This window comes from Petromyzon marinus, unplaced genomic scaffold (assembly GCF_048934315.1).
Source record: "Petromyzon marinus isolate PM22_M1 ecotype Great Lakes invasive population unplaced genomic scaffold, UKy_Petmar_22M1.pri1.0 PM_Scaffold_131, whole genome shotgun sequence".
Classification (NCBI taxonomy): Eukaryota; Metazoa; Chordata; class Hyperoartia; order Petromyzontiformes; family Petromyzontidae; genus Petromyzon; species Petromyzon marinus.
The window spans coordinates 228069-252294 of NW_027423093.1; the positions used below are offsets into that span (position 1 = coordinate 228069).

Sequence of the window (24226 nt, forward strand, 5' to 3'; positions counted from 1 at the left end):
GGGGGGGGGGGGGGTGAATGAGTGGATGGGCGAGTGGGTAAGTGGGTGGGTAAGTGGGTGGTTGAGTGGATGAGTGGGTGGGTGAGTGGGTGGGTGAGTGGATGGATAAGTGGGTGGGTGAGTGGGTAAGTGGGTGGTTGAGTGATTGAGTGGATAAGTGGGTGGGTGAGTGGGTAAGTGGGTCAGTGGGTGGATAAGTGGGTGGTTGAGTGAGTGAGTGGATGAGTGGGTGGGTGAGTGGGTGGATAAGTGGGTGGATGGGTGATTGAGTGGGTGGGTAAGTGGGTGGTTGAGTGAGTGGATGAGTGGGTGGGTGAGTGGGTGGATAAATGGGTGGATGGGTAAGTGGGTGGTTGAGTGGGTGGATGAATGAGTGGATGAGTGGGTGGGTGAGTGGGTGGGTGAGTCGGTGGTTGAGTGATTGAGTGGGTAAGTGGGTGGTTGAGTGGTTGAGTGAGTGGGTGAGTGGGTGGGTGAGTGGGTGGTTGAGTGGGTAAGTGGGTGAATGGGTGGGAAAGTGGGTGGTTGAGTGAGTGGGTGGATAAGTGGGTGGGTGAGTGGGTAAGTGGGTGGTTGAGTGGGTGGATGAGTGAGTGGATGAGTGGGTGGATGAGTGGGTGAGTGGATAAGTGGGTGAGTGGGGGGATGAGTGGGTGGTTGAGTGGATGAGTGGGTGGTTAAGTGGTTGAGTGGATAAGTGGGTGGTTGAGTGAGTGGGTGAGTGGTTGAGTGGGTGACACGGGCTACAGAAGAGATGGAGTGATGTGGTACAGGTGGAGCTGAGTAGACTTGCCGATGACTGGTACCAGCGGTGTCAAGATCATAACCACCACCAACACCACCATCACTATCATCACCACCATAACCACCTCCATCATCATCACCACCATCACCACCACCTGCATCATCACCACCATCATCACCACACCTCCATCATCACCATCAACATCATCACCTCCACCACCATCACTATCACTACCACCATCACTATCACTACCACCATCACTATCACTACCACCATCACTATCACTACCACCATCATTACCACCACCACCACCATCATCATCATCTCTGTCACCATCATCACCACCATCACTATCACCACCACCATCATCACCACCACCATCATCATCATCACCACCACCATCATCATCACCACCACCATCATCATCATCACCACCACCATCATCATCATCATCACCACCACCACCTCCACCACCACCACCACCATCATCACCACCACCTCCACCACTGTCACCACCATCACTATCACCACCACCACTGTCACCACCATCACTATCACCACCACCACTGTCACCACCATCACTATCACCACCACCACTGTCACCACCATCACTATCACCACCACCACCACCAAGAAGTCGTTCCACTGCCGAGTGAACCGAGGGCGCCTTTATTTATTTATTTATGCTACCGACTTAACAACGCGGCCGCCTCAACAGCGTGAAGGTGCCCCGGGGGCATTCAGGCGTCCCCAGTGCCCCGGGGGCATTCAGGCGCCCCGAGGGCATTCAGGTGCCCCCAGTGCCCCGGGGGCATTCAGGCGCCCTGAGGGCATTCAGGTGCCCCGGGGGCATTCAGGCGCCCCCAGTGCCTTCAAGACTGCGATGAGGGGGGGGGGGGGGGGGCACGTCGACGGGGCAGCAACATCAACCACAACAACCACAACAACCACAACATCAACAACAACCACAACAACCACAACAACAACCACACAGACGACACAGGGGAAGGGGCGTTTAGAATATAACCACGACAGCAATCACCAACACCACAGCCACCACAACTACCATCACCACAACCACCATCACCACAACCACCATCACCACAACTACCACCATCACCACAACCATCACCACCACTACCACCACTACTACTATAACTACTACTACTACCACTACCACCACTACTATCACCACTACTACTACTATCACTACCACCACTACCACTACTATCACCACTACTACTACCACTACTACTACCACCACTATCACTACTACTACTACCACTACTACTACCACCACTACTACCACCACTACTACCACCACCACTACTACCACTACTACTACTACCACCACTACTACCACTATCACTACTACTACCACTACTACCACCACTACTACTAACACTACTACTACTACTACCACTACTACCACTACTACTACCACTACTACTACCACCACTACTACTACCACTACTACCACCACTACTACTACCACCACTACTACCACTACTACCACCACTACTACCACTATCACTACTACTACCACTGCTACCACTACTACTACCACTACAACTACTAGCACTACCACCACTACTATCACTACTACTACCACCACTACTACCACTACTACTACCACCACTACTACCACCACTACTACCACCACCACTACTACCACTACTACTACTACCACCACTACTACCACTATCACTACTACTACCACTACTACCACCACTACTACTAACACTACTACTACTACTACCACTACTACCACTACTACTACCACTACTACTACCACCACTACTACTACCACTACTACCACCACTACTACTACCACCACTACTACCACTACTACCACCACTACTACCACTATCACTACTACTACCACTGCTACCACTACTACTACCACTACAACTACTAGCACTACCACCACTACTATCACTACTACTACCACCACTACTATCACTACTACTACCACCACTACTACTACTACCACTACTACCACCACTACTACCACCACCACTATCACTACCACTACTACCACCACTACTACTACCACTACTACTACTACCACTATCACTACTAGTATCACTATCACTACTACCACTACTACTATCACTACTACTACCACCACTACTACTACCACTATCACTACTACCACTACTACTACCACTACTACCACTATCACTACTACCACTACTACTATCACTACTACTACCACTACCACCACTACTACTACCACTATCACTACTACTACCACTACTACCACTATCACTACTACCACTACTACCACTATCACTACTACCACTACTATCACTACTACTACCACCACTACTACTACCACTATCACTACTAGTATCACTATCACTACTACCACTACTACTACCACCACTACTACTATCACTACTAGTATCACTATCACTACTACCACTACTACCACCACCACTACTACTATCACTACTACTACTACCACTATCACTACCACTACTACTACCACTACTATCACTACTACTACCACCACTACTACTACCACTATCACTACTAGTATCACTATCACTACTACCACTACTACTACCACCACTACTACTATCACTACTACTACTACCACTACTACCACTACTACTACCACTACTACTACCACCACTATCACCACCACTACTACTACCACTACTACTACCACTACTACTACCACTACTATCACTACTACCACTATCACTACTATCACTACTACTACCACTACTACTACCACCATCACTACTACTACCACTACTACCACTACCACCACTACTACTACCACTACTACTACCACCATCACTACTACTACCACCACTACTACCACCACTACTACCACCACTACTACCACTATCACTACTACTACTACCACTACTACCAGCACTACTACTACCACTACCACCACTACCACTACTACTACCACTATCACTACCACTACTACTACTACCACTACTACTACCACTATCACTATCACTACTACTACCACTACTACTACCACTATCACTACTACTACCACTATCACTACTACCACTACTACTACCACTATCACTACCACTACTACTACCACTACTACCACCACTACCACCACTACTACCACCACTACCACTACTACTACCACCACTACTACTATCACTACTACCACTACTACCACCACTACTACCACTACTACTACCACCACTACTACTATCACTACTACTACCACTACTACTATCACTACTACTACCACTACTACTACCACTACCACCACTACCACTAGTATCACTACCACTACTACTACTATCACTACTACTATCACTACTACTACTACCACTACTACTACCACTATCACTACTACCACCACTACTACCACTACCACTACTACCACCACTACCACTACTACTACCACTATCACTACTAGTATCACTATCACTACTACCACTATCACTACTACTACTACCACTATCACTACTAGTATCACTATCACTACTACCACCACTACTACTACCACTATCACTACCACCACTACTACTATCACTACTGCAAGTTTACAAAGCGCAGTCAGGGGTCTAAAGTCAAAGTGTACCCAGCAAGGGTTGGCTGTGCGGGGGTGGGGGGTGGGGGTGTAAAATGTCCGCGGTCCCTGGGTAGGGTGGGAGGGGGTCTGGAGGGTCCCCACTGTTCACAGCGGTGCCTTGGACGGTAATTAAGGGGATACGGGGGGGAGGGGCAGGGGGGGCAGGGGGGAGGGAGAGGGGGCAGGGGGGAGGGGCCGGGGGGGCAGGGGGGAGGGGCAGGGGTGAGGGGTCATCAGAGTGGCACTCTGCCTGCGTTGCCCCAGCGTGGGCGAGGGTAGCCACCGAGGTTACGGGACGTGGGCCCGACGTTTCGGTCCACGGGCCTAACTGAAGCGGGTCCTCACGACACTGTCAGTACGACTGCGTGGCAGCTGTAGCAGCTGTAGCAGCTGTAGCAGCTGTAGCTGTAGCAGCTGTAGCTGCTGTAGCTGTAGCTGCTGTAGCAGCTGTAGCTGTAGCAGCTGTAGCTGCTGTAGCAGCTGTAGCAGCTGTAGCTGCTGTAGCAGCTGTAGCTGTAGCAGCTGTAGCAGCTGCTGCTGTAGCAGCTGTAGCTGTTGTAGCAGCTGTAGCTGCTACAGCAGCTACAGCTTGTAGCAGCTGTAGCTGCTACAGCTGCTACAAGCTGTAGCAGCTGTAGCAGCTGTAGCTGCTATAGCTGCTGTAGCAGCTGTAGCTGCTGTAGCAGCTGTAGCAGCTGTAGCTGTAGCAGCTGTAGCTGCTGTAGCTGTAGCAGCTGTAGCTGCTGTAGCAGCTATAGCAGCAGCTGCTGTAGCTGCTGTAGCAGCTAGGGGTGGGCCTGGTTGGGGAGGGGCTGGTCACCCCGTGGTGCCCTTATAAAACTCAACCCAACGTTCCCCACCGGCTCCCTCCGGCAGGAATGTGTGTGTTCTCACGCCGATGTAGCTGCTGTAACAGCTGTAGCTGCTGTAGCTGTAGCAGCTGTAGCTGCTGTAGCTGCAGCTGCTGTAGCTGCTGTAGCTGTAGGTGTAGCTGCTGCTGTAGCTGCTGTAGCAGCTGTAGCTGCTGTAGCTGCTGCTGTAGCTGCTGTAGGAGCTGTAGCTGCTGCTGTAGCTGCTGTAGCAGCTGTAGCTGCTGTAGCAGCTGTAGCTGCTGTAGCAGCTGCTGTAGCAGCTGTAGCTGCTGCTGTAGCAGCTGTAGCAGCTGTAGCTGCTGTAGTTGCTGTAGCTGTTACAGCTGCTGTAGCTGTAGCTGCTGTAGCAGCTGCTGTAGCTGCTGTAGCTGTTGTAGCAGCTGCAGCTGTAGCTGCTGTAGCAGGTGTAGCTGCTGTAGCTGCTGTAGCTGCACATGCAGGATCCGAGTGAGTGATCATCGTCACGACTTGCTGTTGTTACGAACGCGTGCTGCTGCTGCTGCTGCCGCCGCTGCTGCTGTTGCTGCAGGTGTAGCTGCTGTAGCTGCAGGTGTAGCTGCAGCTGCTGTAGCTGCTGTAGCTGTCACCCCTTGAGCCCGAGCTTCTGAGTCAGCCTGCTGCTGCTGCTGCTGCAGCTGCAGCTGTAATGGAGGTGTATGGATTTGTTGCGGAGGAGTCAGGCTGGCTATCAGCTGCTGTTGCTGCTGCTGCTGTTGTAGCTGCTGCTGCTGCTGCAGCTGCTGCTGTTGTAGCTGCTGCTGCTGCTGAACGTGCAGGATCTGCTGGTTGAGCTGCTGTATGGAGCGGCTGTGCGAGACGATCAGAGGCTGGGAGCCCTGGGAGAGAGCGATGGTGTGGGTCTGTCCCTGAGGAGGAGGAGGAGAGGGAGACACGGGGCAGCTTTGTCTGTGTCTGTGTACATCATAGGTGGTGCTACTCGCTAGCTAACAGCACTTGTCCCTACAGCATGCTAGATGCTACCTGGGGCAGCTTTGTCTGTGTACATCATAGGTGGTGCTACTCGCTAGCTAACAGCACTTGCCCCTACAGCCCCGCTAGAGGCTACCTGGGGGAGCTTTGTCTGTGTGTGGTGTGTGTAGTACATAGACACTGCTGCTGCTACTCGCTAGCTAACAGCACTTGCCCCTACAGCCCTGTTAGAGGCTACCTGGGGGAGCTTTGTCTGTGTGTGGTGTGTGTAGTACATAGACACTGCTGCTGCTATTCGCTAGCTAACAGCACTTGCCCCCGCAGCCCCGCTAGAGGCTACCTGGGGGAGCTTTGTCTGTGTGTGGTGTGTGTAGTACATAGACACTGCTGCTGCTACTCGCTAGTTAACAGCACTTGCCCCTACAGCCCTGTTAGAGGCTACCTGGGGGAGCTTTGTCTGTGTGTGGTGTGTGTAGTACATAGACACTGCTGCTGCTACTCGCTAGCTAACAGCACTTGCCCCTACAGCCCTGCTAGAGGCTACCTGGGGGAGCTTTGTTTGTGTCTGTGTACATGATAGGTGGTGCTACTCGCTAGCTAACAGCACTTGCCCCCACAGCCCTGCTAGAGGCTACCTGGGGGAGCTTTGTTTGTGTCTGTGTACATGATAGGTGGTGCTACTCGCTAGCTAACAGCACTTGCCCCCACAGCCCTGCTAGAGGCTACCTGGGGCAGCTTTGTCTGTGTCTGTGTACATGATAGGTGGTGCTACTCGCTAGCTAACAGCACTTGCCCCTACAGCCCTGCTAGAGGCTACCTGGGGTAGCTTTGTCTGTGTGTGGTGTGTGTAGTACATAGACACTGCTGCTGCTACTCGCTAGCTAACAGCACTTGCCCCTGCAGCCCTGCTAGAGGCTACCTGGGGGAGCTTTGTCTGTGTGTGGTGTGTGTAGTACATAGACACTGCTGCTGCTACTCGCTAGCTAACAGCACTTGCCCCTACAGCCCTGTTAGAGGCTACCTGGGGGAGCTTTGTCTGTGTGTGGTGTGTGTAGTACATAGATACTGCTGCTGCTACTCGCTAGCTAGCAGCACTTGCCCCTACAGCCTACTAGAGGCTACCTGGGGGAGCTTTGTCTGTGTGTGGTGTGTGTAGTACATACACACTGCTGCTGCTACTCGCTAGCTAACAGCACTTGCCCCCACAGCCCCGGTAGAGGCTACCTGGGGGAGCTTTGTCTGTGTGTGGTGTGTGTAGTACATAGACACTGCTGCTGCTACTCGCTAGCTAACAGCACTTGCCCCTGCAGCCCTGTTAGAGGCTACCTGGGGGAGCTTTGTCTGTGTGTGGTGTGTGTAGTACATAGATACTGCTGCTGCTACTTGCTAGCTAACAGCACTTGCCCCCGCAGCCCCGCTAGAGGCTACCTGGGGGAGCTTTGTTTGTGTCTGTGTACATGATAGGTGGTGCTACTCGCTAGCTAACAGCACTTGCCCCCACAGCCCTGCTAGAGGCTACCTGGGGGAGCTTTGTCTGTGTGTGGTGTGTGTAGTACATAGACACTGCTGCTGCTACTCGCTAGCTAGCAGCACTTGCCCCTGCAGCCCTGCTAGAGGCTACCTGGGGTAGCTTTGTCTGTGTGTGGTGTGTGTAGTACATAGACACTGCTGCTGCTACTCGCTAGCTCACAGCACTTGCCCCTACAGTCCTGCTAGAGGCTACCTGGGGGAGCTTTGTCTGTGTCTGTGTGCGGACTTACGTGCTGAGTCGATGCAGACACCAGCTGGAGCATTGCAGCCTGCTGAGACAACTTGGACACCTGGAGACACGGAGAGAGACACGGAGAGAGACACGGAGAGAGACACGGAGAGAGACACGGGGAGAGACACGGAGAGAGACAAGGGGGGAGACACGGGGGGAGACACGGGGAGAGACACGGAGACACGGGGGGAGACACGGGGAGAGACACGGAGAGAGACACGGAGAGAGACACACGATGGAGACATGATGGAGACACGGGTAGAGACACGGGTAGAGACACGGGGGAGACAGGGAGAGAGACACGGAGAGAGACAAGGGGAGAGACACGGAGAGAGACACGGGGGGAGACACGGAGAGAGACACGGAGAGAGACACACGATGGAGACATGATGGAGACACGGGTAGAGACACGGGGGAGACAGGGAGAGAGACACGGAGAGAGACAAGGGGAGAGACACGGAGAGAGACACGGGGGGAGACACGGAGAGAGACACGGAGAGAGACACGGAGAGAGACACGGAGAGAGACACGGGGGAGAGACACGGAGACACGGAGACACGGGGAGAGAGATACACGATGGAGACATGATGGAGACACGGAGACACGGGGAGAGACACGGAGACATGGGGGAGACACGGGAGAGACACGGGGGGAGACACGGGGAGAGACACGGAGAGAGACACGGAGAGAGAGACACACGATGGAGACATGATGGAGACACGGAGACACGGGGAGAGACACGGAGACATGGGGGAGACACGGAGAGAGACACGGGGAGAGACACGGAGAGAGACACGGGGAGGGACACGGGGGGAGACACGGGGAGAGACACGATGGAGACACGGGGAGAGACACGGGGAGAGACACGGGGAGAGACACGGGGAGAGACACGGGGAGACACGGGGAGAGACACGGAGACACAGAGAGAGACACGGGGAGAGACACGGGGAGAGACACGGGGAGAGACACGGGGGGAGACACGGGGAGAGAGACACGGGGAGAGACACGGGAAGACACGGGGAGAGACACGGGGGAGAGACACGGGGAGAGACACGGGGGGAGAGACACGGGGAGAGACACGGGGAGAGACACGGGGGGAGAGACACGGGGAGAGACACGGGGAGAGACACAGAGAGAGACACGGGGGGAGAGACACGGGGAGAGACACGGGGAGAGACACGGGGAGAGAGTGTCTAGGAGTGAGTGAGTGTCTGAGTGAGTGTCTGAGTGTGTGAGTGAGTGTCTGAGTGAGTGAGTGAGTGTCTGAGTGAGTGAGTGTCTGAGTGAGTGTCTGAGTGAGTGACTGAGTGTCTGAGTGAGTGACTGAGTGAGTGAGTGTATGGGTGTCTGAGTGAGTGAGTGTATGGGTGTCTGAGTGAGTGTCTGAGTGAGTGTCTGAGTGAGTGTCTGAGTGAGTGTCTGAGCGTCTGGGTGAGTGTCTGAGTGAGTGTCTGAGTGAGTGTCTGAGTGAGTGTTTGAGTGTCTGAGTGAGTGTCTGAGTGAGTGTCTGAGTGAGTGTCTGAGTGAGTGAGTGTCTGAGTGAGTGACTGAGTGTCTGAGTGAGTGACTGAGTGAGTGACTGAGTGAGTGAGTGACTGGGTGACTGAGTGAGTGAGTGACTGAGTGAGTGACTGGGTGAGTAACTGAGTGAGTGAGTGACTGAGTGAGTGTATGGGTGTCTGAGTGGGTGTCTGAGTGAGTGTCTGAGTGAGTGTCTAAGTGTCTGAGTGAGTGTCTGAGTGAGTGTCTGGGTGTCTGAGTGAGTGTCTGAGTGAGTGTCTGAGTGAGTGTCTGAGTGAGTGTCTGGGTGAGTGTTTGAGTGAGTGAGTGTCTGAGTGGGTGTCTGAGTGAGTGTCTGAGTGAGTGTCTGGGTGTCTGAGTGAGTGTCTGAGTGAGTGTCTGAGTGAGTGTCTAAGTGTCTGAGTGAGTGTCTGAGTGAGTGTCTGGGTGAGTGTTTGAGTGAGTGAGTGTCTGAGTGGGTGTCTGAGTGAGTGTCTGAGTGAGTGTCTGGGTGTCTGAGTGAGTGTCTGAGTGAGTGTCTGAGTGAGTGTCTAAGTGTCTGAGTGAGTGTCTGAGTGAGTGAGTGTCTGAGTGAGTGTCTGAGTGAGTGAGTGTCTGAGTGAGTGTCTGAGTGTCTGGGTGAGTGTCTGAGTGAGTGTCTGAGTGTCTGGGTGAGTGTCTGAGTGAGTGTCTGAGTGAGTGTCTGAGTGAGTGTCTGGGTGTCTGAGTGAGTGTCTGAGTGAGTGTCTGAGTGTCTGAGTGAGTGTCTAAGTGTCTGAGTGAGTGTCTGAGTGAGTGTCTGAGTGAGTGTCTGAGTGTCTGGGTGAGTGTCTGAGTGAGTGTCTGGGTGTCTGAGTGGGTGTCTGAGTGAGTGTCTGAGTGAGTGTCTGAGTGTCTGGGTGAGTGTCTGAGTGAGTGTCTGGGTGTCTGAGTGAGTGTCTGAGTGTCTGAGTGAGTGTCTGGGTGTCTGAGTGAGTGTCTGGGTGTCTACCTGTGCAAGCTGCAGCTGAGTGGGCAGCGCCTGGGGGCCCCCCACGGTCACCGCCCCCCCCCCAGCAGTGGGGGTCGGCGGGCCCCCCTTCAGGGAGCCCCCCCCCTGGCTCACAGCACCACCACCACCACCACCACCACCGCCACCACCACCGGCACCACCACCGGCACCACCACCGGCACCACCACCGGCAGGGGGGCTCAGCGTGGTGGTGGCGGTGGTGGTGACAGTGAATGCCACCGCCTTGTGTGGAGCCAGAGCCAGCTGCTGGCCTGCTGCTGCCACCTGGGGGGAGGGGCGGGGGGGGGTCAGAGGGGGTCAGAGGGGGGCAGAGGGGGTCAGAGGGGGTCAGTCACTCACTACACACCCCTGCCCCAGCCACCAACATCACCACCATCACAATCACCACCACCATCACCATCACCACCATCACCACCATCACAATCACCATCACAATCACCATCACAATCACCATCATCACCACCACCACCATCACCACCACCACCACCACCAACATCACCATCACCACCACCATCACCTCTACCATCACTACCATCACCACCACCACCACCACATCACCACCACCACCACCATCACCACCATCACCACCACCACCATCACCACCACCATCACCACCATCACCACCAGCACCTCTACTATCACCACCACCACCATCACTACCACCACCACCATCACTACCACCATCACCACCTCTACCACCACTACCACCATCACCACCACCATCACCACCATCACCACCACCATCACCACCACCTCCACCATCATCACCACCACCACCACCATCACCACCATCACCACCTCCACCATCATCACCATCACCACCACCTCTCCCACCACTAACACCATCACCACCACCATCACCACCACCTCTACTATCACCACCACCACCACTACCACCACTACCACTATCATCACCACCACCACCACCACCTCCACCACCTCCACTACCACCACCTCCACCATCACCATCACCACCACCACCATCACCATCACCACCACTACCATCACCTCCACCACCACCACCTCTACCATCACCACCACCATCACCACCACCACCACCACCACCTCCACCTCCACCATCATCATCACCACCATCACCATCACCACCACCACCATCACCACCACCATCACCACCACCATCACCACCACCACCATCACCACCACCATCACCACCACCATCACCACCACCATCACCACCACCATCACCACCACCACCACCATCACCACTACCACCACTACCACCATCACCACCACTACCACCACCACCACCACCATCACCACTACCACCACTACCACCACCACCATCACCACCATCACCACTACCACCACCACCACCATCACCTTGAGCGTGGCGAGTGTGGTGGTGTGCGCCGTGCGTGCTGCTGCTGCTGCTGCTGCTCCACCCTTGCCCACCGCCTGCAGCTGCAGCTGCGCCACCGCCTGCAAGTGTGCCGCTGTGCCACCACCAACGCCACCACCACCGCCACCAGCAACAGCCAGCAGCTGCTGCTGTTGTTGTTGCTGTTGTTGTTGTTGCTTCAGCAGCTGTGGTTTCAGGAGGTTCACCTGCTGAGACTTCATCACTGTTGCACCACCACCACCACCTCCACCACCTCCTGCTATTCCTCCTGCTGCTGCTGCTGCTGCTCCTACTGGCGGCATGCCGTAGTGGCGGGGAGGTGGGGGAGGAGGGGAGAGCATGAATGTGTGTGTCTGTGTGTGTGTGTGTGTCTATGTGTGCCGGCAAAACAACCCCCTACCTCCTCGCGGTGCCGGACGGGCAACTCTGTCGTGGACAGTGCTGTGGGGGGAGTTCCAATTTTGATTGGCTCCTCCCCTCATGGCATATATGTCCACCACAGGGGCTAAACGGGGGCTCTGGACGGGTGCGAGGGGCTGGTAACCCCTCCACCTTCAATTAATTACCACAAAACCACGAATTAAAGTGAAATATGTAACAACTAAGCTTGTGCCGGAGGCCCCGGGGGGCCAGGCGTCTATGACGTCTCCTGGCCAAACCCCAATTGGCGGAGCCAGGAGATTGAATACCTACCCTCGGGGCTACTCCAGAAACAACGAAAAGCCACTACGGGTGGCCACGTGGAATGTTCGAACGCTCACTGCAGAGGAGAGGCTGCCACTCCTCTGTCGGGAGCTGGACCGGTACCGCCTGGATCTATGCGGCATTCAGGAGGTCCGGTGGACCGGCTCTGGCTCCTGCCACCATGAGGGGTGGACAGTCCTCTACTCGGGGCAGCAGACTGCCAAACAACAGGGTGTGGGTCTTCTTTTGAACAAAAGAATGAAGGGGGCGTGGGAGCGTGGCGGTGAGGTGTGGGAAGCTGTAAGCCCCAGGCTACTTTGGGCTCGCCTTCCCATCAACCGGAGGCGAGGAATGGTGGTCGTGGTTACTTATGCCCCCACCGAAGATGAACATCCGTGGAGGGATGCAGGCAAAGCCGATGAGTCAGATGCCTTCTATGACCTCCTGTCACAGGTGCTGGCTAAAGTGGCCCCTCGGGATAGAGTCATCATGCTGGGTGACTTCAATGCCCGAGTTGGTCATGATACTGGCACCTGGTCTGGAGTGATTGGAGGGCATGGGCCAGATCAGCTCAATAACAACGGTAGGAGGCTGCTAGATTTTTGTGCAGCCCATGGGCTTGTAATTACCAACACGCTGTTCCGGCATCGGCGCATCCACACAACATCATGGATGCATGCCGGGTCCAAGCAAGAACATCTGCTGGACTACATAGTGACGGACCAGCGAATGCGAGCCCATGTCCTTGACACCAGGACCTACCGTGGAGCTGATCTGCCCTCTGACCATCGACTAGTCATCTGTAAGATGCGCCTGCCATTCTTCCACTCCGGTGGTGGGTGTACACCCAGGACCCCATTCCAACCTAAAGTGGCCTGGTCTCAGTTATCTGATGAAAGTTGCAAGCGAGAATTTCATCATCGCTTGCGGCTGGGATTGGCATCGTCCCCGACTCCTCCTGATGTCGAGGGTAAATGGGCGAGGTTTAGGACTGTGACTCATGCAGCTGCAATGGCTGCTTTGGGTACGCGGTCCAGACCTCCCCAGACACCCTGGATGACAGAGGAGTTGTTCAGGATGGTTGAGAAAAAGCGACAGGCCCACTGTCATCGGCTACAGAATCCCACGTCAGAGAATGAGGAGGCTTACCGCAGCCTTCGCTCGGAGGTTCGGAGAGCCGTGAGGCGCTGCAAGGATGGGTGGTGGTCGCGGGTTGCTGAGGAGATGGAGTCTGCCTCAGTGGCCCGTGATCACAAATCGCTATTTAACTCCATCAAAAAAGTAACCTGCAGCGCCACACCTATTACCATCATTAGGGGAAAAAACGGTGATCCAATTTCCGACCCCCAGGAACAGGTTCGCAGATTTGCTGAGCATTTCTGTGAGGTCCTGGGGGAGGGAAAATCCCACAGCCAGGAAAACATCGTGGCACAAAGTGAGGATGACCCTGCTGAGGCTGCGGTGCCTCAAATATTGGATGAAGTCACCCCCTGTGAGTGGCTGGCTGAGGTGCCATCTGCTGAGGAAGTATTGAAGGCGATCCGGAGTCTGAGACCAGGAAAGGCAGCGGGCAGAGATGATCTCCCAAGCGAAATGCTGAGGGAGGGTGGCGTTTGTGCACAGACTGCCCTATATGACATCATAACAACAGTCTGGACCACTGGACGGGTTCCGCAGGATTGGAAGGATGCCCTGGTGGTCCCCCTTTTTAAGAAGGGGGACCGCACAGACTGCAACAACTACAGGGGCATCTCACTCCTCAGTGTGCCGGGAAAGGTCCTGGCAAGGATTATTCAGCATCGCCTTGCCAGGCACGCTGAGGAGAGGCTTGCGGAGCCCCAATGCGGTTTCAGGAAAGGGCGGTCCTGCACAGATGCCATATTTTCTGTCCGTCTGCTACAGCAGAGGTGTAGGGAATTCCAACAAGACCTACATCTCTGCTTTATTGACCTGGTCAAGGCCTATGATACCATCAGTAGGCCTGGGCTCTGGGTCGTTCTTCGTGCTTTTGGAGTACCTGACCCTCTGCTCACGATCATTAAGGACCTTCATGATGGTGAGCGGGCCCGGGTAAAACTACGTGGCCGGGAGTCAGAGCCATTCCCTGTACACCTTGGGGTGCGACAGGGATGTCCTCTGGCTCCCACATTATTTAACATCTATTTTGACCACGTAGTTCGTGAAGCCTTCAATAGCTGTACCGGGGGAATCTCCATATGGTACAGATATAATGGGAGGCTAATCGATGCCCGGGTGCGGTCAAGGGATGGCTCCCTATTGCTCAACCACGTTATGTATGCTGATGACTTGGTAATAGCTGCTCAGTCAGAGGAGGAGTTGGAGACGCTGCTGCTGAGACTGGAGCGTGCCACTAAGAGGTGGGGCCTTACCATCAGCCCCACCAAAACTAAGCACCTGCCTGGGTATTTTGTACCATCGGACACTCCGCCCCCACAACTCCCAATCGGTGATGGGGCAGTTGTGGAGAGAGTGGAGAGTTTCCCATACCTGGGCAGTGTGCTTATGACTGGCTCCAGTTTAACAGCAGAGGTCTCACTCCGAATCAGTCGAGCGGCAATATCTTTTCATCGGTTGCGTAACGCTGTGTGGAAGCTACCTGGTCTGTCGCTCCGCACTAAGCTTCAGGTCTTCTCGGCCACGGTCATTCCCTCTCTTCTCTACGCTTGCGAAACGTGGACCCCCCTAATGGAACATCTTCGCCGGTTAGAAACATTTAGGCTGACCTGCCTACGATCCATCCTGGGTTTAACCAGACTGGATTGTGTGAGGAGCTCACAAATCCTTGAAAGATCTGGGCAGGGTCCCATCGGTGAGCTCCTCCGGCAGGCAAGGCTGCGATGGCTGGGTCATGTAGCCCGCATGCCCAGCCACCGCATGCCGAAACAGCTTTTGTTTGGCCGGATTGAGGGGGCTAAGCGGGCGCGGCACGGGCTAGAGAAGAGATGGAGTGATGTGGTACAGGAGGACGTGGAGCTGAGTGGACTTGCCGATGACTGGTACCAGCGGTGTCAAGATCGGCCTCTGTGGAGGAGGCTCGTGAAGGATGCTACTGGGCAGTTGGAGGCAGTCGCCCTCCAACAACAACGGAGGGCGGAGGAGCGACGCTCACAACAGCGAGCGGAGCGCCGGGTGGCTAAAGCACAGCAGGTTGGCACAGTAGGGGGCACAGGTGGTGCATCAGCCAGTCATCTCAGTCAGTCGACCCGTGGCACCTGGGTCTGCCCCGTGACCTCCTGCCAGCGGGCGTTCGACACTTCACGTGGCCTCAGGGTGCACATAGCCTGGCACAAGCGTCGTGGTGACGTCACCGCCACTTAGTGGCGAATGGCGGTTGTTGTTGTTGTCTATGTGTGTGTCTGTGTGTGTCTGTGTGTGTCTATGTGTGTGTGTCTATGTGTGTGTCTGTGTGTGTCTGTGTGTGTGTGTGTGTCTATGTGTGTGTCTGTGTCTGTGTGTGTGTCTATGTGTGTGCGTGTCTATGTGTGTGTCTGTGTGTGTCTATGTGTGTGGGTCTATGTGTGTGTGTCTGTGTGTGTGTGTCTGTGTGTGTGTCTGTGTGTGTGTCTATGTCTGTGTGTGTGTCTATGTCTGTGTGTGTGTCTATGTGTGTGTGTCTTTGTGTGTGTCTGTGTGTGTGTCTATGTGTGTGTGTCTGTGTGTGTGTCTGTGTGTGTGTCTATGTGTGTGTGTCTGTGTGTGTGTCTATGTCTGTGTGTGTGTCTATGTGTGTGCGTGTCTATGTGTGTCTGTGTTTATGTGTGTGTGTGTCTAGGCCTGGGCTCTGGGTCGTTCTTCGTGCTTTTGGAGTCCCTGACCCTCTGCTCACGATCATTAAGGACCTTCATGTTGGTGAGTGGGCCCGGGTAAAACTACGTGGCCGGGAGTCAGAGCCATTCCCTGTACACCTTGGGGTGCGACAGGGATGTCCTCTGGCTCCCACATTATTTAACATCTATTTTGACCACGTAGTTCGTGAAGCCTTCAATAGCTGTACCGGGGGAATCTCCATATGGTACAGATATAATGGGAGGCTAATCGATGCCCGGGTGCGGTCAAGGGATGGCTCCCTATTGCTCAACCACATTATGTATGCTGATGATTTGGTAATAGCTGCTCAGTCAGAGGAGGAGTTGGAGACGCTGCTGCTGAGACTGGAGCGTGCCACTAAGAGGTGGGGCCTTACCATCAGCCCCACCAAAACTAAGCACCTGCCTGGGTATTTTGTACCATCGGACACTCCACCCCCACAACTCCCAATCGGTGATGGGGCAGTTGTGGAGAGAGTGGAGAGTTTCCCATACCTGGGCAGTGTGCTTATGACTGGCCCCAGTTTAACAGCAGAGGTCTCACTCCGAATCAGTCGAGCGGCAATATCTTTTCATCGGTTGCGTAACGCTGTGTGGAAGCTACCTGGTCTGTCGCTCCGCACTAAGCTTCAGGTCTTCTCGGCCACGGTCATTCCCTCCCTTCTCTACGCTTGCGAAACGTGGACCCCCCTAATGGAACATCTTCGCCGGTTAGAAACATTTAGGCTGGCCTGCCTACGATCCATCCTGGGTTTAACCAGACTGGATTGTGTGAGGAGCTCACAAATCCTTGAAAGATCTGGGCACGGTCCCATCGGTGAGCTCCTCCGGCAGGCAAGGCTGCGATGGCTGGGTCATGTAGCCCGCATGCCCAGCCACCGCATGCCGAAACAGCTTTTGTTTGGCCGGATTGAGGGGGCTAAGCGGGCGCGGCACGGGCTAGAGAAGAGATGGAGTGATGTGGTACAGGAGGACGTGGAGCTGAGTGGACTTGCCGATGACCGGTACCAGCGGTGTCAAGATCGGCCTCTGTGGAGGAGGCTCGTGAAGGATGCTACTGGGCAGTTGGAGGCAGTCGCCCTCCAACAACAACGGAGGGCGGAGGAGCGACGCTCACAACAACGAGCGGAGCGCCGGGTGGCTAAAGCACAGCAGGTTGGCACAGTAGGGGGCACAGGTGGTGCATCAGCCAGTCATCTCAGTCAGTCGACCCGTGGCACCTGCTGGGGTCTACCCCGTGACCTCCTGCCAGCGGGCGTTCGACACTTCACGTGGCCTCAAGGTGCACATAGCCTGGCACAAGCGTCGTGGTGACATCACCGCCACTTAGTGGCGAATGGCGGTTGTTGTTGTTGTATGTGTGAGTGTGTGTATGTGAGTGTGTGTATGTATGTGAATGTGTGTATGTGAGTGTGTGTGTGTGTATGTATATGAATGTGTGAATGTGTGTATGTGAGTGTGTGTGTATGTATGTGAATGTGTGTATGTGAGTGTGTGTGTATGTGTGTGTATGTGTGAATGTGTGTATGTGAGTGTATGTGTATGTGTGTATGTGAATGTGTGTATGTGTGTATGTGAGTGTATGTGTATGTGTGTATATGAATGTGTGTATGTGAGTGTGTGTGTGTATGTGAGTGTATGTGAATGTGTGAGTGTGTGTATGAATGTGTGTGTGTGAGTGTGTGTGTATGTGAGTGTGTGTGTATATGAATGTGTGTATGTGAGTGTATGTGAATGTGTGAGTGTGTGTATGAATGTGTGTGTGTGAGTGTATGTGTATGTGAGTGTATGTGTATGTGAATGTGTGTATGTGAGTGTATGTGAATGTGTGAGTGTGTGTGTGAATGTGTGTGTGTGAGTGTATGTGTATGTGAGTGTATGTGTATGTGAATGTGTGTATGTGAGTGTATGTGTATGTGTGTGAGTGTATGTGTGTATATGAATGTGTGTATGTGAGTGTGTGTATGAATGTGTGTGTGTGAGTGTGTGTGTATGTGTGTGTGTATGAATGTGTGTATGTGAGTGTATGTGTATGTGTGTATGTGAGTGTGTATGTGAGTGTGTATGTTTGTGTGTGTATGTGAGTGTGTGTATGTGAATGTGTCCGGCAAAACAACCCCCTACCTCCTCGCGGTGCCGGACGGGCAACTCTGTCGTGGACAGCGCTGTGGGGGGAGATCCAATTTTGATTGGCTCCTCCCCTCATGGCATATGTGTCCACCACAGGGGCTAAACGGGGGCTCTGGACGGGTGCGAGGGGCTGGTAACCCCTCCACCTTCAATTAATTACCACGAAACTACGAATTCAACTGAAATATGTAACAACTAAGCTTGTGCCGGAGGCCCCGGGGGGCCAGGCGTCTATGACGTCTCCTGGCCAAACCCCAATTGGCGGAGCCAGGAGATTGAATACCTACCCTCGGGGCTACTCCAGAAACAACGAAAAGCCACTACGGTTGGCCACGTGGAATGTTCGAACGCTCACTGCAGAGGAGAGGCTGCCACTCCTCTGTCGGGAGCTGGACCGGTACCGCCTGGATCTATGCGGCATTCAGGAGGTCCGGTGGACCGGCTCTGGCTCCTGCCACCATGAGGGGTGGACAGTCCTCTACTCGGGGCAGCAGACTGCCAAACAACAGGGTGTGGGTCTTCTTTTGAACAAAAGAATGAAGGGGGCGTGGGAGCGTGGCGGTGAGGTGTGGGAAGCTGTAAGCCCCAGGCTACTTTGGGCTCGCCTTCCCATCAACCGGAGGCGAGGAATGGTGGTCGTGGTTACTTATGCCCCCACCGAAGATGAACATCCGTGGAGGGATGCAGGCAAAGCCGATGAGTCAGATGCCTTCTATGACCTCCTGTCACAGGTGCTGGCTAAAGTGGCCCCTCGGGATAGAGTCATCATGTTGGGTGACTTCAATGCCCGAGTTGGTCATGATACTGGCACCTGGTCTGGAGTGATTGGAGGGCATGGGCCAGATCAGCTCAATAACAACGGTAGGAGGCTGCTAGATTTTTGTGCAGCCCATGGGCTTGTAATTACCAACACGCTGTTCCGGCATCGGCGCATCCACACAACATCATGGATGCATGCCGGGTCCAAGCAAGAACATCTGCTGGATTACATAGTGACGGACCAGCGAATGCGAGCCCATGTCCTTGACACCAGGACCTACCGTGGAGCTGATCTGCCCTCTGACCATCGACTAGTCATCTGTAAGATGCGCCTGCCATTCTTCCACTCCGGTGGTGGGTGTACACCCAGGACCCCATTCCAACCTAAAGTGGCCTGGTCTCAGTTATCTGATGAAAGTTGCAAGCGAGAATTTCATCATCGCTTTCGGCTGGGATTGGCATTGTCCCCGACTCCTCCTGATGTCGAGGGTAAATGGGCGAGGTTTAGGACTGTGACTCATGCAGCTGCAATGGCTGCTTTGGGTACGCGGTCCAGACCTCCCCAGACACCCTGGATGACAGAGGAGTTGTTCACGATGGTTGAGAAAAAGCGACAGGCCCACTGTCATCGGCTACAGAATCCCACGTCAGAGAATGAGGAGGCTTACCGCAGCCTTCGCTCGGAGGTTCGGAGAGCCGTGAGGCGCTGCAAGGATGGGTGGTGGTCGCGGGTTGCTGAGGAGATGGAGTCTGCCTCAGTGGCCCGTGATCACAAATCTCTATTTAACTCCATCAAAAAAGTAACCTGCAGCGCCACACCTATTACCATCATTAGGGGATAAAACGATGATCCAATTTCCGACCCCCAGGAACAGGTTCGCAGATTTGCTGAGCATTTCTGTGAGATCCTGGGGGAGGGAAAATCCCACAGCCAGGATAAAATCGTGGCACAAAGTGAGGATGACCCTGCTGAGGCTGCGGTGCCTCAAATATTGGATGAAGTCACCCCCTGTGAGTGGCTGGCTGAGGTGCCATCTGCTGAGGAAGTATTGAAGGCGATCCGGAGTCTGAGACCAGGAAAGGCAGCGGGCAGAGATGATCTCCCAAGCGAAATGCTGAGGGAGGGTGGCGTTTGTGCACAGACTGCCCTATATGACATCATAACAACAGTCTGGACCACTGGACGGGTTCCGCAGGATTGGAAGGATGCCCTGGTGGTCCCCCTTTTTAAGAAGGGGGACCGCACAGACTGTAACAACTACAGGGGCATCTCACTCCTCAGTGTGCCGGGAAAGGTCCTGGCAAGGATTATTCAGCATCGCCTTGCCAGGCACGCTGAGGAGAGGCTTGCGGAGCCCCAATGCGGTTTCAGGAAAGGGCGGTCCTGCACAGATGCCATATTTTCTGTCCGTCTGCTACAGCAGAGGTGTAGGGAATTCCAACAACACCTACATCTCTGCTTTATTGACCTGGTCAAGGCCTATGATACCATCAGTAGGCCTGGGCTCTGGGTCGTTCTTCGTGCTTTTGGAGTACCTGACCCTCTGCTCACGATCATTAAGGACCTTCATGATGGTGAGCGGGCCCGGGTAAAACTACGTGGCCGGGAGTCAGAGCCATTCCCTGTACACCTTGGGGTGCGACAGGGATGTCCTCTGGCTCCCACATTATTTAACATCTATTTTGACCACGTAGTTCGTGAAGCCTTCAATAGCTGTACCGGGGGAATCTCCATATGGTACAGATATAATGGGAGGCTAATCGATGCCCGGGTGCGGTCAAGGGATGGCTCCCTATTGCTCAACCACGTTATGTATGCTGATGACTTGGTAATAGCTGCTCAGTCAGAGGAGGAGTTGGAGACGCTGCTGCTGAGACTGGAGCGTGCCACTAAGAGGTGGGGCCTTACCATCAGCCCCACCAAAACTAAGCACCTGCCTGGGTATTTTGTACCATCGGACACTCCACCCCCACAACTCCCAATCGGTGATGGGGCAGTTGTGGAGAGAGTGGAGAGTTTCCCATACCTCGGCAGTGTGCTTATGACTGGCCCCAGTTTAACAGCAGAGGTCTCACTCCGAATCAGTCGAGCGGCAATATCTTTTCATCGGTTGCGTAACGCTGTGTGGAAGCTACCTGGTCTGTCGCTCCGCACTAAGCTTCAGGTCTTCTCGGCCACGGTCATTCCCTCCCTTCTCTACGCTTGCGAAACGTGGACCCCCCTAATGGAACATCTTCGCCGGTTAGAAACATTTAGGCTGGCCTGCCTACGATCCATCCTGGGTTTAACCAGACTGGATTGTGTGAGGAGCTCACAAATCCTTGAAAGATCTGGGCACGGTCCCATCGGTGAGCTCCTCCGGCAGGCAAGGCTGCGATGGCTGGGTCATGTAGCCCGCATGCCCAGCCACCGCATGCCGAAACAGCTTTTGTTTGGCCGGATTGAGGGGGCTAAGCGGGCGCGGCACGGGCTAGAGAAGAGATGGAGTGATGTGGTACAGGAGGACGTGGAGCTGAGTGGACTTGCCGATGACCGGTACCAGCGGTGTCAAGATCGGCCTCTGTGGAGGAGGCTCGTGAAGGATGCTACTGGGCAGTTGGAGGCAGTCGCCCTCCAACAACAACGGAGGGCAGAGGAGCGACGCTCACAACAACGAGCGGAGCGCCGGGTGGCTAAAGCACAGCAGGTTGGCACAGTAGGGGGCACAGGTGGTGCATCAGCCAGTCATCTCAGTCAGTCGACCCGTGGCACCTGGGTCTGCCCAGTGACCTCCTGCCAGCGGGCGTTCGACACTTCACGTGGCCTCAAGGTGCACATAGCCTGGCACAAGCGTCGTGGTGACGTCACTGCCACTTAGTGGCGAATGGCGGTTGTTGTTGTTGTTGTTGTATGTGTGAGTGTGTGTATGTGAGTGTGTGTATGTATGTGAATGTGTGTATGTGAGTGTGTGTGTGTGTATGTATATGAATGTGTGAATGTGTGTATGTGAGTGTGTGTGTATGTATGTGAATGTGTGTATGTGAGTGTGTGTGTATGTGTGTGTATGTGTGAATGTGTGTATGTGAGTGTATGTGTATGTGTGTATGTGAATGTGTGTATGTGAGTGTATGTGTATGTGTGTATATGAATGTGTGTATGTGAGTGTGTGTGTGTATGTGAGTGTATGTGAATGTGTGAGTGTGTGTATGAATGTGTGTGTGTGAGTGTGTGTGTATGTGAGTGTGTGTGTATATGAATGTGTGTATGTGAGTGTATGTGAATGTGTGAGTGTGTGTATGAATGTGTGTGTGTGAGTGTATGTGTATGTGAGTGTATGTGTATGTGAATGTGTGTATGTGAGTGTATGTGAATGTGTGTATGAGTGTGTGTGTGTATATGAATGTGTGAATGTGAGTGTATGTGTATGTGTGTAGGAGTGTGTGTGTGTATATGAATGTGTGAATGTGAGTGTGTGTGTATGTGTGTGCGTGTGTGTGTGTATATGAATGTGTGAATGTGAGTGTATGTGTATGTGTGTATGAGTGTGTATATGAATGTGTGTGTGTGAGTGTATGTGTATGTGTGTGCGTGTGTATATGAATGTGTGTGTGTGAGTGTATGTGTATGTGAATGTATGAATGTGTATGTGTGTATGTGTATATGTGAATGTATGAATGTGTGTATGTGTGTATGTGAGTGTATGTATATGTGTGTGTATGAATGTGTGTATGTGAATGTATGTGAATGTGTGTGTGTGAGTGTGTGTGTATGTGTGTATGTGTATATGTGAATGTATGAATGTGTGTATGTGAGTGTGTGTGTATGTGTGTATGTGAGTGTATGAATGTGTGTGTGTGTATGTGAATGTGTGTATGTGAGTGTGTGTGTATGTGTGTATGTGAGTGTATGAATGTGTGTGTGTGTATGTGAATGTGTGTATGTGAGTGTGTGTATGTGTGTGTATGTGTGTATATGACTGTGTGTGTGTGAGTGTGTGTGTATGTGTATATGCATGTGTGTGTGTGAGTGTATGTGAGTGTGTGTATATGAATGTGTGTGTGTGCGTGTGTGTGTATGTGTATATGAATGTGTGTGTGTGAGTGTGTGTGTATGTGTATATGAATGTGTGTGTGTGAGTGTGTGTGTATGTGTGTATGTGAGTGTATGTGTATATTAATGTGTGAATGTGAGTGTGTGTGTATGTGTGTGTATGTATATGAATGTGTGTATGTGAGTGTATGTGTGTGTATGTGAATGTGTGAATGTGTGAATGTGAGTGTGTGTATGTGAGTGTGTGTATGTGTATATGAATGTGTGTGTGTGAGTGTGTGTGTATGTGTGTGTGTGTATGAATGTGTGAATGTGTGTGTGTATGTGTGTGTCTGTGAGTGTATATGAATGTGTGTATGTGAGTGTATGTGTGTATGTGTATATGAATGTGTGAATGTGAGTGTGTGTATGTGTGTGTATGTGTGTGTGTGTATGAATGTGTGTATGTGTATATGTGTGTGTATGTGTGTGAATGTGTGTATGTGAGTGTGTGTATGTGTGTGCGTGTGCCCCGCGCCTGCTCTGGGCGGCTGGCCCAGGGAGATGCCCAGGGGGAGGCCACGGAGAGTGGCGGCTTCAGGGGCACCGCTCCTGAAGGCGCTCGCACCTGGGGGGGGGGGTCAGGGGGTGGGTGGGGGGGTGGGGGGGTGGGGGGGTGGGGGGGTGGGTGGGGGGGTAGGGGGGTGAGTGGGGGGTGAGAGGGTGGGTGGGGGTGAGGGGGTGGGTGGGTGGGTGGGGTGAGTGGGTGAGTGGGGGGTGGGTGGGTAGGGGGGTGAGTGGGTGAGTGGGGGGTGGGTGGTAGGGGGGTGGGTGGGTAGGGGGGTGAGTGGGTGGGGGGGTGGGTGAGTGGGGGGGTGAGAGGGTGAGTGGGGGGTGAGTGGGTGGGGGGGTGAGGGGGTGGGTGGGTGGGGGGGTGGGAGGGGGTGGGGGGGTAGGGGGGTGAGAGGGTGGGTGGGTGGGAAGGTGAGTGGGTGAGTGACTCACACGTGCCCCCCCCCCCACGCTGACTCACCACGTGCCCCCCCCCCCCACGTGACTCACCACGTGCCCCCC

At 53.8% G+C, this 24226-nt stretch overlaps 1 protein-coding gene across 1 annotated transcript; it reads right to left on the minus strand.

Moving 5' to 3' along the window:
* Window positions 1–1398: 1398 nt before the first annotated feature.
* On the minus strand, window positions 1399–23775 carry LOC116958129 (uncharacterized). The gene is made up of 5 exons (XM_076063465.1): window positions 23691–23775; window positions 11725–12032; window positions 10363–10647; window positions 7870–7929; window positions 1399–6045 (listed from the first exon to the last, which is right to left on the minus strand). Exons 2-5 carry the CDS (start codon window positions 11962–11964, stop codon window positions 5641–5643), a joined length of 990 nt encoding a protein of 329 aa, XP_075919580.1. The 5' UTR covers window positions 11965–12032; window positions 23691–23775; the 3' UTR covers window positions 1399–5640.
* Between the last annotated feature and the right edge of the window lie 451 nt (window positions 23776–24226).